Source organism: Manacus candei, unplaced genomic scaffold (genome assembly GCF_025592945.1).
Source record: "Manacus candei isolate 608988 ecotype Guabito, Panama unplaced genomic scaffold, ASM2559294v1 h1tg000050l, whole genome shotgun sequence".
Taxonomy (NCBI): Eukaryota; Metazoa; Chordata; class Aves; order Passeriformes; family Pipridae; genus Manacus; species Manacus candei.
Genome location: NW_026138098.1, coordinates 14,917,566 through 14,932,564, shown reverse-complemented (window position 1 = coordinate 14,932,564; position 14,999 = coordinate 14,917,566). Strand labels below are relative to the sequence as shown.

Below are 14,999 nucleotides of genomic sequence, written 5' to 3'. Positions count from 1 at the left end.
CCTGCTCCCCCCCCCCACCAGCACAAGAAGATGCAGGGCAGGCAGTGGGAGAAGAAGCGTGGGGTTTATTGAGGAAGGTCTCCATGCAGGGGGGCTCCAGCAGGAATGTTGAGGCCAGGGCCACCCCTCACACACGTCATGACCGAGCCAAAGGGAGTCCCACAGGGCAGAGTCCTCCCTCCAGGACCCCAGGAGAGAAATGCTGGCTCGGTTCAGCCCTGCACCCGGACAGGAGTTCTTCTCCTCAAGGTGCTGGATGTCACAGGGACCCTTGTATTTCCCCCTATCTGACCCTGGACCATGAACCTCCACACCTTGCAGCCAAGCCCAGGTGCCCATTGGGGTCCCCACCACAGGCCAGGCTGAGAATTAGGATGCTGGTGGCAGATGCATGCAGGACACGTGGGCAGGAGAGGGCTCAGCAGTGTGAGAGGAAGGGTCCCGGTGGAGCTGCTCCACCAGGCACTGTCCCTTCATTGAAGCAGGTCATAGGGCAGTGCAGGCAGGGAGCTGCAGCCAGGTATGGGCAGGCTCTGCCAGGACTGGGCAGGGAGCCTGCCTCAGCCATGCCACAGCTTAGCCTCAACTATACTGGGCCATGCATGAGCCCGGGGCACATGGCACAGGGGCAGGAGCCTGCCCAGCACTGCACCTCCCTGCCTTGGACACTGGGCTGGGGAGCTTTCTGGGTCCAGCTGGGTTTAGCACCAGGTCAGGGAGGGAGCAGAAGCAAATGCCCAGTGTCATGGCAGTGCTAAAGGATGCTGCTGGCGAGGATGCTGCCGGCGAGGATGCACTGCCAGATGGGTGAGAGCATGTGGCCAAGGCTGGGGAGCAGCAACAGGCAGCATTTGGGGCAGGGCTGGGGAGAATGTATGGCACCATCATGCAAAAGAAGCGGCACCAAGGCTCTGCAGACACCCTGGGCAGTGGACACGCAGCAGCTGAGCCCACACCGTAGCACCAAGAGCAGGGTGCCCCAAGGAGGGGGTGAAGCAAGAGCTCAGTGCCTGTGGGCTTGGGGCTAAGTGTGCATCCCCCCCTTAGTGCTGCTGGGGGCTTTTCCAGTCCCCTGACTCCCCGATCCATGGCAACAGGGCACTGCCACCTGTGGCTGCCCACAGCAGGGCAAGCCCCCTTCGCTTGGGGCAGGGACAGCAGCACCAAGAACACAGAGGGCTGCAGGAGCCCCTTGGCAACAGTTTGGCTCAGTGGGAAGCACCTGGGATACCCCAGCACTAGCCCCTGCCCACAGTGGGTCCGATCAGGGCCAGACTCACTGTGGGGGGCATAGAGTAGATGGGGATGGGCAGCCCCACCGGGTAGCCACAGCCTCCCCCTCCCGCTCTCCCTGGGCTCAGAAGCGGGTGCTCTGGTAGTGCAGCCTGCGGAGCTCGGAGAGGCCACTGTCCCGGCAGTACGAGTCCCTGCAGGGACTCCCTGCCAGTCACCGGCCCCCCGCCCCACCACCCCCACCGCTGCTGCTGCTGGAGCTGCCGCTGCTGGAGCTGCCACTGCTGCACCGGTCCTCGTAGATGGAGATCTCAATCTGGGCCCCGCTAAGGATCATCAGTGAAATGTGCTAGCCCAATTGCCTGGCAACCACTCCCAATGTCCCCCCACCCTTTGCCATCCCCCCAGCACCCTGCTGCCTGCAGGATACGACCCTCATGCCACGCTCCAGAGGATCAGTGAGCAGCAGCCCCCGTGGCGCATAGATCTTCTCGTTCTGGTCCTGGATATACTTGGAGATCTTCTTCAGTACCTGCCAGCACACAGAGGGACACTCAGGGCCTGCCAGCAGTGCTGCCTGCTCTGGCCTTCAGCCCCCTGCTCCCTGTGCCATCTCTGAGCCGTCCCTGTGCCTAATGCCAGACATACCCATCCCTGAGCCCTCCCCTGCACCTCAGCACCTTCTCATAATGTGTCTCCATGCAAAGGAAGATGAAATAGGCAGTGGCACAGGCCAGGCACCCCTCCAGGTATGAGCTGCCCCCAATCTTCTCTGCCTCAGCGTAGAAGCCGTTTAGGGTTTTCACAGTTTCCTCAAAGAGTTGCCGCTCAATCTAGGACAGAAACCAGAGTGAAGAGGAGTCTGGCCAGAGGCTGACTCCCTGCACCACCCTGTCCCCATTCCTGAGGGGATCTGGAGAGCACTTAACTCTCTCCTCCCTGCCCAGCTGATGCCTCAGCTTGCTGGTACCTGCCCACATCCCACCCATGCCAAGATCTGCTGAGCCTGCAGGCTTCACCAGAGCCTCCCAGTAGCATCCAAGTCTTTGCACAGCAGGCAAGGTGACTGTGATTGCATGCACCCAGCAGCGCTGGCTGGCCCAGGGCTATACCACATCCCATGGAGGCCCCACGCCTTTAGACCCCTCTACCCTCTGAGCCCCTATAAGGCACTGCCATAGGGCACCACCCTGTCAATCTGTCAGTCTTCCTACCCGGCTCTCCAGTTCAGGGGGAAACTTTGTCTGGAACTGGCATGTGGTCCCATCACTGTAATCCCGCTGCACGAAGACCTTGGTGGCCAGGGACGCGCTGCGCCGCAGCTCCTGCAGGCTGTGCACCTGGGGGCAGTGGGTGATAGAGGGGGGCTGCAGCCAGCGGGTGCCAGGCATCCCTGCTGGAGAGCTGGGGGCCTGAGGAGCAGCCATTCCCCCAGTGTCAGGGTCTGTAGGCTCGCACACCCCCCAGGACAGGGAACCCCTAGCATGGGCTGTGTCATGCTGTGAGCACAGCTCAGTGCTGGAGATGTGAAGCAAGTGGTGAGGGGAGGATGGTGGCAAGGGGAGGGTGCTGTGGCAGCCCCCTGCTCAGAGCATGGGCGAATGAGTGTGCTCCCTGCCCCAGGCTGCTGTCAGAGCTCACCCATACCGGTTCCTGCATGCACGAGTGTGTGTTCATAGCGGGCCATGGCCCAGGGAGGGGACAGCCCCGTGTCCTAAGCAGTACCCCAGTACACAGCCAACCCAGCAGCTCCTAGGCAGGAAGACAGGAGTGAGCTGAGCAGGAGCAGTGGCCGGGCAGCAAGGCTGCAGCAGTGGCACAGTAGGTGAGCAGGCTGCAGTGGGGAGACTGCAGAAAAAGGATCAGCAGATCCCGCGGTAGATGCTAAGCCCTGATTCCCCATGGGGTGTGAAGGCCCGTGCTAGCCGCCTGAACTCTGGGTTGTGGGGTGGCTGAAGAGGTGGATAGAGGGACCAGGTTATGCCAAGGGCGGGTCTAAGGCCCCTCCCTGCGCTTGCCCTGGGTGACATGGGGCCACCACCTGCTCTCTGCCCCACAGACCATCTGTCCCTGGCCCACGTCCCGCCCACGGCATCTGAGACAAGGACCCCAAATCCCACAGCCATCCCTCTCCCCGGGGTGCCCCAACCCAAACGCACACTGCTCCCTCCACCAAAGGCACTCTGCACCCACCCGCACCCCCACACTCCTTCAGGCACCCCATATGCACACCGGCCTTTTCGTGCACACAGAACCCTCTCAGCCCCCGGTCCCACACTCCCCCCGCACGGACCCCAGCGCCGCGCTGTCCTCCCGCAGCAGCACCGCTCGCGGAGCCCTGGCCCCGCCGCGCCCAGGCAGCCGGTGGCGGCGGGCAGGGCAGGGCAGGGCGGAGCGGGGGGGCTCCTCCGCAGCGCGGCCCCGGGAGGTGCCGCCGCCGGGGTGCCCCCGCCCTGCCGCCGCGCACCCACCTCCGTGGCCATGGCGCGGCGGGCGCCGGGCCGGGCTGTGCCGTGCCGGGGGGGCCGGACCGGACCGGACCGACGCCGTCACCGGGGCCGTGCGGAGCCTCTCGGGGCCGGGCGCTGTCCGCGGTGCTGCCGAGCCGAGCGGCGGAGGCGGGCCCGGCCGCCCGTGTGCGCAGCCGCCCGGTCCGCCGCGGCCCGCCCCGAGGCACCGGGGATGGGCGCCCGCTGATACCGGCACGGGGCCCCTGCAGGACGCGGGCCCCTTGCTGCGGACGGCGGTACCCGCTGCCCCGCGGCTGGCCCTGGAGAGGGGCTTAGAAGGAGGGCTGCTGCGGGGTGTCCCGGGGGTCTGGCACGGCGGGTAGCGGAGCCCGGGTGCCTTTGGGATGCAGCTGTAGGTCCCTATGGGGGAACTTGGCTGCCGAGGGGGTGCTGCTGGAGGTAACGGGGGGTCTGTTCCATGAGGCTGGAACGGCAGCGATCTGGGGAGTCGACCGTGCGGCTGGCAGTTCGCCGTGCCAAGGGCCCTCGTCTGAAGCTGTTTGTTTGCGAAGGAGTTGCAGCTGGCGCTGCGGTCGCAGGGCGGGCAGACATCAAAGACAGAGCTAACGAATTCCCTATTATCTCTGCCCATTGACAGCTCAATTAGAGCCGGAGAAATGCCAAACGGGGGGAAGAGATGCTCTCCCGAGAGGTGAAGGAGGGGGCAGCTCCTAGCTGGGACCGTGGTGGGGTGAGAGGGATGCAGTAGCTGGGCACAAGGCCCTTGGCAGGCAGGAGAGCAGCCAGCCCTTCCCTCAACACCTGGGCGATGCTGGAGGCAGCGCAGGGCCCCGCCAGCGCGTATGCCTTGTCAGGGAACACAGCTAACACAGCTAATAGAGCTAACACAGCTAACACACACAACTAATACAAAGAACACGGTGAACACAGCAAACACAGCATGGCCACCTGCCTGCAGTGCAGGGGCAGCTCTGTCTGACTTCTGATCCCCCCGCCCTGAGCACCAGTGCAGGCTTTGGGCAGGGCAAATAGAGGCAGAGCCCTGGGGTGGTTGGTACGCAGTCCCCATTCTCTAGAGCAGGCAGGGTTTGTTACCAAGGGACCAAAGGACACATGCAGTCAGGGACCCAGTTGGAGGACGCATCTCCCCCACAGACACAAAGCTATGGATCCCATAGTTTTTGGGGAAACCTCTTGCTCCCATGGTTCAGAGCAGCCCTGCCAGCCCACAGCCCGGAGCAGTGAGGTACACCCTGCCCTGACAGTGCCACAAAACCAAAGGACCCCCCTCAGGGGGTGGCGTGTGAAGTCTCCCATGCACCCAAACACATGCATGCACACTGTCACAGGCACTCATGCATGCAATCAGATGCCCACATTTGCCCACATACCCCATGTACCCCAGGCATGCACTCTGATGCACATGCATTGTGCTTACACTCCCAAGCATGTCCCCAGATGTCCCCAAACCGAGACCCTGCATCCCATCTCCCTCCCGTGCTGCATGTCACTGCCACGTCAGTGCTCTCCTGCCCACCTGGCAGGTCCTGCCAGTTGCCATGGCAATGCTGTGCCTACCAAGAGATGAAGTTTGCTCTCCCGTGCTGCAGTGAGGGGCCAAGAGCAGTCAGGGGGCTTTAGCTGTCCCTGCCACCCCAGGCTCTGCCCATCATCCTCCACCTGTAGTGTTGCCCCAGGGATGTCTCTTCTCTGGCTGCACCAACCCAGGTTCTGGGCTCCATTTGTCTCATAAGCCATGGACATGCTGTCTGCAGGACCAGGGCGCGTGTCAAGAAGTATCCTTTGTCATCCCTTTGACATCACCCCATTACGGGGAGCCACTCTCTGCCAGCCATACTGCCCAGTGACAGGCAAGACACGGACAGCCCTGACCTGACCCAAAGTGCTCCCCATCACCATACAGCCCCTGGCCCTACCTGTGGTATCTGTGGTCCCCAGCACCTCCAGAGCCCACCAGGGTCTACCAGCTCCCCCAGGCAGGGTGCACCATCATGGGCTTTCCAGTTTTAACCAGAGCAGGGATAGACTCTGCTGGTTCCCATGCAGAAGAAATAGGCTGCTGCCATGCCATGCCATGCCAGGTCCTGCCATGCTGTGCCATGGCTTCCAGCAAGGCAGGTCAGAGGTCGAGGGGGCTGGCATAGCCAAAGGGATCCCAGGCAGTAGGATCAGGGACAGTAAGAGCTCAGGGCAGCCCTAAAATGCTGCATGGCCCTGTTGCTCCCTCAACCCCAGCACTGTGAGGGGGGCTGGCAAGGTGCCTGCAGCAACAGGGCTCTGTCCCTTTTGCTCCATCTGCTCAGCCCTGAGGGACTATTTTTAGGCTGCCCTGCAGCAGGGATAGGCATGGCTGCTGCCAGAGCTGCCTTTACTCCCCTACTTGACTTTTCCTCTGTGCCTGGAGTGAAGTGACTCTGACGTGCCTTGCACAGACCCCTTGGATTGGATCTCCTTTTGCCTCTGGCTCTGGCTAGCTGCCCACAGGCCCTGCCCCTGGCCCTATGGGACAGACACAGGACATACTTAGGATCCCTATGGCCGACCCTGCACAGACAGTATGCCTGTGCCCATCACATCACAGCAGCCATGCCCCAGCAGTGTCCCTGGTTCAGCCCCTGCACTTGGCTCCCAGACCAGGAACAGGGTGTGTCCCTAGTGTGTCTCTGGGTGCACACTTCTGCACCCCATCCCAGCATCTCAACCCTCCCTGTAGCCCCAGCAGGGTGGCTGGAGGCCATGGAGGACAGCTGGAGTCCTGCAACCAGTCCAGGACCAACCCCTGGGGCCCCATCCTGCACCCACTGCCTGCTGAGCCCCCTCTCCTGCCTGTTGGGGCTGTCAGCGGCTCCAGCTCTGCTTCAAAGAGGCCACAACAGGGCCAGGTTCTGGCAGCTGCTTCCCACGGCACTGGGAGGGCTTTCATTATTGGTGGGGGAGCATGAGATCACCATCCAGTGAGGACAACAGTGACATTTGGGAGGCGCAAAGACAGCGGGGCCATATGATTAGCTGATAACCTTTCCTGAGAGATGCCAGGTGTGTACACCTGTGTGGGGGGGAGGGGAACACATCCCCCACACTGTGAGCCTCTGGAAAACAGCTCCAAGTGCCTCAGCCTGCCCCTTCAAGCAGGACGGAGACTGCCCCAAACTGGGGCCACTGACCCTACTGACTGAGCATTCCAAGAGTGGGCCCCCCTCTGTGGCATCTGCAAGCACTGCCATGTTCAGCTGTGTCCATACCAAGGGGTGGTTCTGGTGCACCCCACTGTGCTGGGAGCCCCTGCAGAGGGTGGAGACAGCCCCCTAGCACATCCCGAGGAAGTCCACAGGTGCTAGGGGACTCAGCATCCTCCTGCAAACAGGCAAGCAGAGGAGGATGTGGTTTTGGAGCCAGTTGCCAAGGTCTGGCTTTAGCAAAGGTTCCAGCTGAGAGCTGAGGCTGTGCAAGGATTGCTACCACACAGGGATGGGGTTGTGCTGGGAGCAGACATGGGTGGCTTTTCCCACCTCCCCAGTGGGGTGGGGAGGGGCAAACAGCAGTACATAGGAGGTCCCTATGTGTAGTGCCACGCCATGAAGCAAAGGGACTCTTCCTCAGAGGGTCCCCCACATGGGACATGCCCCCTCCCTGCCCTGCTGAGCAGGACCAGGTGCTGGGGGCCAGGACCGGGGTGTCCGGCAGTGAACAGGGAGGGTCTGTTTGCAAGCTGGCAGGAACTGGGTAGGGCCAGGAGGTGCTGGGTCGGGGCTGGGAGAGCGCGTCAGCTCCGCAGCTGGGCTGGGAACGCTGCCAGCACATTCCTGGGGCTGCCGGGCAAGTGAGTGTGTGTGGGCGCAGGGCAAGTGCACAGCCACCACTGACCCTGTGCGCTGCCCACCCTGATGGTTCCACATTGCCCCCGGGCTACCTCGACCCCACAGTGTCCCCAGTCATGCCCCAAACTCCCACAAGTACTCCCAGGCAGGGCCACCCCCGCGGAGCTGTGCTACCAGCCCAGCATTGTCCCTCAGCCAGGGTGCTCTCTCCTTTCAGCTGCTGGACACCCTCGGACACATGTCCCTGCACAGACAGCCCCAGCGTGCTGTCCCTTCCTGAGGGCCCCTGAATGGTCAGCCCCAGTGTGCTGTCCTCTCCCAGACATCCCTGCTCCACAGCGAGTGCATCCCATGTCCAGCACTGACATAGCCCAAGAACCAGGATGGGAAGGACAGTAGGACGGGAGAGAACCCATCCAGCCCAGTCAGCCCACCCAGGCCCAGGGGATGCATCTTTACTCACAGAAACAAGGTCAGTAGCACCCAAAGCTGAGGCAGGAGAGTGGGACACAAGGATGGAAAGAGGAGGCCAAGGTCCTTCTCAGCATCTCATTTCCCAGGAACCTCCTGCTCCCCCAGCTCAGATCTCCTCTGTGCTACAACCAGGCACAGGTCCTCCACAGGGAGGGCCTGGAGTGTCAATGGGGTACCCCCAGGGGGATGTCCTCTTACCCTGCCACTCTGGCTCACCGTCCCTGAGGTCCCCACTGCAGAGGGGGCAGCTCCCACGGCCCCGCTTCTGTCCTCGCTGCTGTGACAGGCGACACAGGTAGTGACACAAGTGCTGGCACAGCCAGCTCCCTGGAGTGACAGGCACAAGTGTCAGTCTCCCAGACAGTTGCATGGCTGCAGGACAGGAATGTGGGCACTAGATCAGCCTGTGTAGACAGCATGCAGGGAAGGGTGCCAGATCCACCTGCCTTGGGTCCATACCCTTCTCTGGGGTACACCCCAGATCTACCTCCCCTGAGGCATCCTGGGTAGAAAAGGGTTAAGGAAGCAATGGGAGTGCATCAGGGAACCCCTAGAGCAGAGGCAAAGTCTCAGCTCAGAGACAAGGCTGCCAGGACACCCAGAAGGGTGGGAGCAGGAATGGACATCCCTATCCTGAAGCCAGCCGCGCTCCCCCCAGCATGGCCATGTTGACAGGAGGTGATTCAGTGGCTCTAATGAAGGCATCATGACAGACAGAGGGACTGGGCCAGCTGGCAGAGAGCCCCTCACTCAACCCCAGCCTCACCAGCCCCCTCACCTTCATCATGGCACACCCATGGCTGTGCTCAGCATCCCACACACTGGCAACTCCACCCTGCACACACAGCCTTGCTCTGCCTCCACCTCCCAACTCCTGCTCCCAGGCCTTGCCAGCCCCTTCCCAGCCTAGCTCTCATGGCAGTTACACCCTGCCCAAGCCCATCCATCACGGATTAGTTATTTTCTATCAGCATTTATCTCCAGACAATCTCACTCCTGCCGTGACAGCCTGATGCCTCCAGCACCCTCCCTCCTGCTACCAGGCAGCCCTGATAAAGGGCCGCTCTATCTTATCGGGTTCCCAGGCAGTTACACATTAATGGTGCCATCTCCAGGCTTGGCTGGGGTGAGATGAACCCAGCCCACCCTCGGGCTGGCAGTAAGCATCAGTGATGCAGTGATGGCTGCTGAGCCCAGCACAGAGGGCATGGGCAGTGTAGGCAGGCTGCAGGAAAGGGCAGGTCGTGTGGCTGAGGTTCCCAGCATGGCCTCAAAGCAGATGGACCCCACCAGGACTGGGGGAACAATCCCTGCCCCCAGCCCAGGGCAAAGAGCAGCTGCTATCACTGCGTGAACTGGACTGTTTGCTCTATCACCATTAACAGAGCTGCCTTATCCAGCAGGCAGGGGCCAGCGACAGCCCAAAGCCTGTTGGCCAGGCAGGAGCATCGATCACGGGAAAGGGAGGGGATGTCCCAGATAACCCCTGCAGACAAATGGGCTTCTAATGGGGTCTTAAGTCTTGCACCCCCTGGCCCAGCCCATCTCCAAGGGAATGGGGGAATGTGGCCCTGGCAGGACTCTCACCCCACTTGGGCTGCAGCTTTGCCCACACCCCAGGCACTGGCAGAGCCTGTGTGAAAGCCCTTTGCTGGGAGGTGTAACCCCAGCAGACCTGTGCCTAGCAGACCATGGGCTGTCCAAAGTGCACGCTGACAGGACCACCCATGAAGAATAAAAACTCCATGCCTATTGGCATCACCTTGGCATTGATGGCACACATGGCACCGGGGTACCTCAGCTCTCCCCCAGTGCTGAAGCATGAAGCCTCTGGGATGCCCTATTCCTCCATCCTCTAAACCCCAAGCATACCCAAACCCAGACCCCATGGGGCACAGGACAGAGAAGGGGCACAGGGTAATAACCAACGTCCCCTGGCACGTGCCAGGGCATGCCTCTGGAGTGCCAGTCGGGATGGGCAGGGGGACTGGTGTATAATGGGGGCACCTTGTGCCCACAGCACATCCTCATGGGACAAACAAGCCAGCCCTTCCAGACAGCATCACCCCAGGGACACACAGAGCCAGGGTGGGCTGAAGGGGTGCATGCAGAGAGGCTCCCTGGGAGGGTGGGAGGCATGGAGCACCATGCACCGAGGAGAGAGGGAGGGCTGGGGCAGCGGGGTGGGTAGGCTGGGGGGAGGGGGGGAGCCGGGGGCCAGCCCCGGGGGGCCCGGCAGCCAGAGCAGATTGGCTGCCGGAGAGGCCTCCAGCCTCCTTAGAAAGGGCAGCGAGCGTGGGAGGCGCTAAGGGAGCAGGCGAGGTGCCGAGACACGCTCCCGTCCCGCTCGGCAGCCACGGCCGGCAGCGGCAGGCGGGCAGCGGCGATGCCGGAGGCAGGCAGCCCCCCGGGCTCGGGAAGCGCGGCGCTGCTGGCCCTGTCGCTGGCGCTGGCAGGGTCTCTGGGCGGCGGGCAGCACTACGACTACTATGGGTGGCAGCCCGAGAACCTGCCCCATGGGCGCTTCTACGGGCGGGAACCGCAGTGCCTCGACATCCCGCCCGACATGCAGCTCTGCCGCGACGTGGGCTACAAGCGCATGCGGCTGCCCAACCTGCTGGAGCACGAGACCATGGCCGAGGCCAAGCAGCAGGCTGGCAGCTGGGTGCCCCTGCTCGCCAAGCAGTGCCACACTGACACCCAGCTCTTCCTCTGCTCCCTCTTCGCCCCCGTCTGCCTCGACCGGCCCGTCTACCCCTGCCGCTCCCTCTGTGAGGTGGTACGTGACTCCTGTGCCCCTGTCATGGAGTCCTACGGCTTCCCCTGGCCCGAGATGCTGCACTGTGGCAAGTTCCCCTCTGACCACGAGCTCTGCATTGCCGTCCAGTTTGGGAACAGCAAAGCCACTCCGCCACCAGGTAAGTGGGAAGGGTACTGTGATGAGATGGGGATGCATGTGGAGCCCCTGCACCCCCATCCCTTCACCCCTTGAAGCATAGCTCGGGACACTGGTACTGGCCAAGGACCCTCTGTCTGCAGCAGAGCACCAGTGGGTGCAGTACCAGCAGCATCAGCTGCTTTGTCTGGACACCACTCATTGCTTGAGGGAGCTGGGGACCCAGCTGCCTGCACAGAACTGCCCCAGGACAGGGAAGAACATGGGATGAGGTGGGAGCCACTGGCAGATCCACCACAGTGCTATCTATATCCTTCTCCTTCCTCTGGGTCCATGCCAGCAGCAAAGAGCATACTGCATCTGTGGGTCTCAGTCCCACGTTGCTGCTGCAGGTGGCTGTGCCCTCAGACAGGGGAGGGTACATCAGCCAAAGGCAGCCCAGGGTCAAGATCGGGGCTGTGACAACACCCTTCAGGCTGGGGCCACCCTCGCTGTCCCTGTGCTTCAAAGCGACAACATCTGGTGGGAGGGCATCCCCATATCCCCTCTGCTGGGGGGGATGCTGGGACACTGGCCAGAGAGGTGCTCTGTGCCCCCCCATTACCCCAGCACAGCTGCCTAGGGAGCAGAGAAGCTGCTGAGGCTCTCCCAAGCAGTCCCCAAGGAGCTGGTCCAGGTGACAAGTATCAGAGCAGGAAGCTGTGACAATGACTAGTCTCTCACCACAGTGTCCAAGATCTGCACCCAGTGTGAGATGGAGCACAAGGCAGATGGCATGATGGAGCAGATGTGCTCCAGTGACTTTGGTGAGTGCTGGGGTCTGCTTCCCAGCCCCCCTGGAGAGGGGTCTGCCTCCCCCAGGTCTGACAGCCCAGGCAGGGGTTGACCAGAGGGTGAGGGTGTATGGGGACAGCCCCATGGGAGATCCCTGGCCATTCCCTGGCCATGGATGGGTGCACCACAAGAGGAGACATTGGTGGGGGGATAGACAGAAAGGGACATGTGGGAGGGTCACTCAATTACCCCTTTCCCCTTCCCACACAGTAACTTCCCCAGAGACCCACCCCAGGGATGGGCTGCACCCTGTTCTGCACAGGTGCCTGGCCCAGACCCTCCCCTCCCCGGTGTCCCAGCAATGCCCCCCTCCCCAACCATGCCCTTCGGCTGCCCCACACAGTGGTGAAGATGCGCATCAAGGAGATGACGGAGGAGAACGGGGAGCGGCGGCTGGTGGCTGCCCAGAAGAAGAAGGTGCTGAAGCTGGGCCCGCTCAAACGCAAGGACACCAAGAAGATGGTGCTGCACATGAGGAACGCAGGCGCCTGCCCCTGCCCCCAGCTGGACAGCCTCAGTGGCAGCTTCCTGGTGATGGGCCGCAAGGTGGGCGGCCGCCTGCTCCTCCTGGCCATCTACCCCTGGCAGAAGCACAACAAGGAGATGAAGTTCGCAGTCAAGTTCATGTTCTCCTATCCTTGCCCCCTCTATCACCCCTTGCTCTATGGGGCTGGGCAGCACTAGCACTCTACCCACCATACCCTCTCCCAGGACTCCTGCACTGGCCCAGAACCACATCCCTGGCATCCCTAACTGCACCCCAGGATCCCAGCTCTGCTCACCTCAGCCTCTTGGCTGTGCCCCAGAACCCTCCTCTGCATCCCTAGGATTCCCAGCTGCATTTGTGGGAGCCTTGATCCACAACCAGGACCCCTGCCTCCCTGAGAGCCTTTTTCTGCACCCTTGGGACCCCTGTTCTGCTCCCAGGACCCCTGCCCACATCCAGGAGTTTAGGCTGAACTCAGGACCTTTGCTCTGCATGCTTGTGAGCCCTAGTCTGCACTAGAGACCCCTGGCTACTCCCAAGCTCCCTGCCCAGCAGCCTAGAGCCCCTTGTTTTCATTTAGGATCCTTGCTTGGCCCTCTTGGGACCACTTGGCTGTACCTTGGACCCCCACCCTGTATCAGTGTACCCTGCCCAGCTCCCTCATGACTTGCCCCAGATCCTCAGCCCAAGCAGTCCCTACTCCAGCCCACCAACACATCTCATGCCCTTACCTTGAGCTCACACCCCAGCCCTGGATCTCGCCTTCGCACACACCCACCCCAGCCAAGGCAGGTCCCTGCTGCCCCACTGTCCCCACAGACTGTTCCCCTCAAGACCAAGTGACCAGAACATCACAGCCCCTGCCCAAGCTCCTCACCCCTCATTCTACATGGCTCAGTGTGTGGGGGGGTGCACCTCCAAGGCCCCCAGACCAGCTCTGCTGCATCCCTCACACACAACCCTGGCATGACCCAGCCCAGGCACCCCACAGTAAATTATTCCACCTCAGAGAAGTCTGTGTCCAGCTCAATGTTGTTCATGAGCAACTGCCCCTTGGGGCTCCCTCAGGGACCCCAGAAGAATGGGAGAAGGGTCCCAGTCCTGCCAACTGAGTGGGGCAGCCCAAGGGAGCAGGGTCACCCCAAGCTCTGGCTCTACCCCGTTCCAGCTGCCATGCCCAGAGCCTCAGGCTGGGCAGTCCAGACAAGCCAAAGGATGAAATTCCCAGCAGTCACAGGCATGGTTGGACACTCAGGCACCCCTGCCCCTCCAAGGACCCTGGAAGGGTGTCATGATGAGCAGGGTGAGGGGACAGAGGCATCACTGCTGCTGGAGCCCCACAGCTGAGTCTGACAGTGTTTGCCAGAGAGGTTTCTCCCTCTGTCATCCCAGGGGACAAATCTGCAGGCTGGGGCCTGGCAGCACATGTGAGCAGCCTGGCACTGAGCACAGTAGGGGGAAGATCCTGGACCAGACAGCCGCCAACTTTGGCCACTCCACACCCTATCACCTGAAAGCCCTGCCTGCAGCTCCCTGCCAGCCCTGCCCGGCTGCCAGACCTCCCACGCCACAACCTCCCACCTCTTCCCAAAAGACTTCTGGTGCCACCCACTTGCACCAGGCAGGACCTTCCCAGCATCACAAGGACCAGGGCAGCTCTCAGCCTAGCCCCTCTGATGGCAGGAGGGTGCTGTTCCTTAGCTTGGCTCGACTCCCCCGGCTGCCCCCCAGTCAGTTAGCAAGGGGGTGTCCTGCCCACCCCAGTCCTGTTTACCCAGTGCACACATGTATCCACCCATCCCAGTGGGGGAGGGAGGCCTGAGAGTGGACACCTGGATATTTACCCAGTGCCTGGCTGCCTGGCACTGCATCATCTCATCGCAGCTGGCCTGGCCACAAGGGAGCCTCTCGGGACAAGAGGGAAATTGAGGCTGTGGGATGTCTGCACTCACCCTCCTCCAGGCTGGCAGGACCACTGGGCACCTGCCCTGCACTGCACTGAGGTGACCCCTTCTCCCTCCGCCCTCCTTGGCATGGCCTCAGCCCCACCAGTGAGCCTCCAGAACCCCAAATGGCACTGACATCCTGCTCCTGCCAGGGAATGTGCCAGTGCCCCTGCCCTGCAGCCAGACAGGGACACATGGCAGTCAGCCCCTGCCCCAGCCTCACACCGGGGGCAGGGAGTTACTGCCCCCCCACCTCTCCCCAGCCACTGGGAAAAAAAAATGAGGAAAAAATTCAAATATCATTAGAAGGTATGTTCAGAGAGTGAGTGCTGAGCACACCACCACAGGAATAAACATTGTCAATTATGACATTTAACTGCGAAACTTAAAATGCATAAATAAAACTCCATCTCCCACAGCGCAAGTTTATCTGCAGTCCTCTGTATTCTGTGTCATTAGCATCTTTCCAGGGAGTGTTCAGACATACATGGCCATCATGCTCATTGCTCCAAGTGTTTTCTCTAGAAAGATAAGTAACTCCTCTGCCTCCCACGGTTGGCTGTCTGAGCTCTACAGCTCATCCTCCTCAGCCCAGTACTTAACCCACTGCAGACACATACACAAACACAACCCCACAGCTCTTGGGGTGCTACACAGCCCTCCTCACTGCTACAGCTGCTCCACTGCCCCCAGTAACTGCTGAGCCAGTCCCCCTGCACACACAGCATAACTCAGACACCCTCATCATCAATGCCAAATCCAGCTTTCCCCCAGATTTCCATGGGAAGGGGTTTATGATCCACAGCCAAGAGGAACTGC

At 61.6% G+C, this 14,999-nt stretch overlaps 2 protein-coding genes across 3 annotated transcripts; one reads left to right on the top strand and one right to left on the bottom strand.

Moving 5' to 3' along the window:
- Nucleotides 1–45: 45 nt before the first annotated feature.
- GOLGA7B (golgin A7 family member B) lies at nt 46–5,244 on the bottom strand. 2 transcript variants are annotated; one of them, XM_051800047.1, is made up of 5 exons: nt 5,143–5,244; nt 2,448–2,573; nt 1,914–2,066; nt 1,664–1,765; nt 46–1,549 (listed from the first exon to the last, which is right to left on the bottom strand). In XM_051800047.1, the coding sequence occupies exons 1-5, from the start codon at nt 5,185–5,187 to the stop codon at nt 1,448–1,450; spliced, it is 528 nt and encodes a 175-aa protein (XP_051656007.1). In that variant the 5' UTR covers nt 5,188–5,244; the 3' UTR covers nt 46–1,447. The 2 variants fall into 2 exon arrangements, with proteins under 2 accessions (XP_051656007.1, XP_051656008.1); XM_051800048.1 differs by lacking the exon at nt 5,143–5,244 and adding an exon at nt 3,705–3,731.
- Nucleotides 5,245–10,340: 5,096 nt separating this feature from the next.
- SFRP5 (secreted frizzled related protein 5) lies at nt 10,341–13,357 on the top strand. Its single transcript, XM_051799546.1, has 3 exons — nt 10,341–10,935; nt 11,642–11,719; nt 12,091–13,357. Exons 1-3 carry the CDS (start codon nt 10,404–10,406, stop codon nt 12,429–12,431), a joined length of 951 nt encoding a protein of 316 aa, XP_051655506.1. The 5' UTR covers nt 10,341–10,403; the 3' UTR covers nt 12,432–13,357.
- The last annotated feature ends 1,642 nt before the right edge of the window (nt 13,358–14,999 follow it).

Coding starts and splice junctions, on each gene's coding strand:
- GOLGA7B (XM_051800047.1), bottom strand. CDS start 5,187: ATGCAGGGTCTCGGTTTGGGGACATCTGGGGACATGCTTGGGAGT. Junction 2,574..5,142: donor CTGGGGACATGCTTGGGAGT/GTAAGCACAATG, acceptor CACTGCCCCCAG/GTGCACAGCCTGCAGGAGCT. Junction 1,766..1,913: donor TGGAGACACATTATGAGAAG/GTGCTGAGGTGC, acceptor GTGTGCTGGCAG/GTACTGAAGAAGATCTCCAA.
- SFRP5 (XM_051799546.1), top strand. CDS start 10,404: ATGCCGGAGGCAGGCAGCCCCCCGGGCTCGGGAAGCGCGGCGCTGCTG. Junction 10,936..11,641: donor CAAAGCCACTCCGCCACCAG/GTAAGTGGGAAG, acceptor CTCTCACCACAG/TGTCCAAGATCTGCACCCAG. Junction 11,720..12,090: donor GATGTGCTCCAGTGACTTTG/GTGAGTGCTGGG, acceptor TGCCCCACACAG/TGGTGAAGATGCGCATCAAG.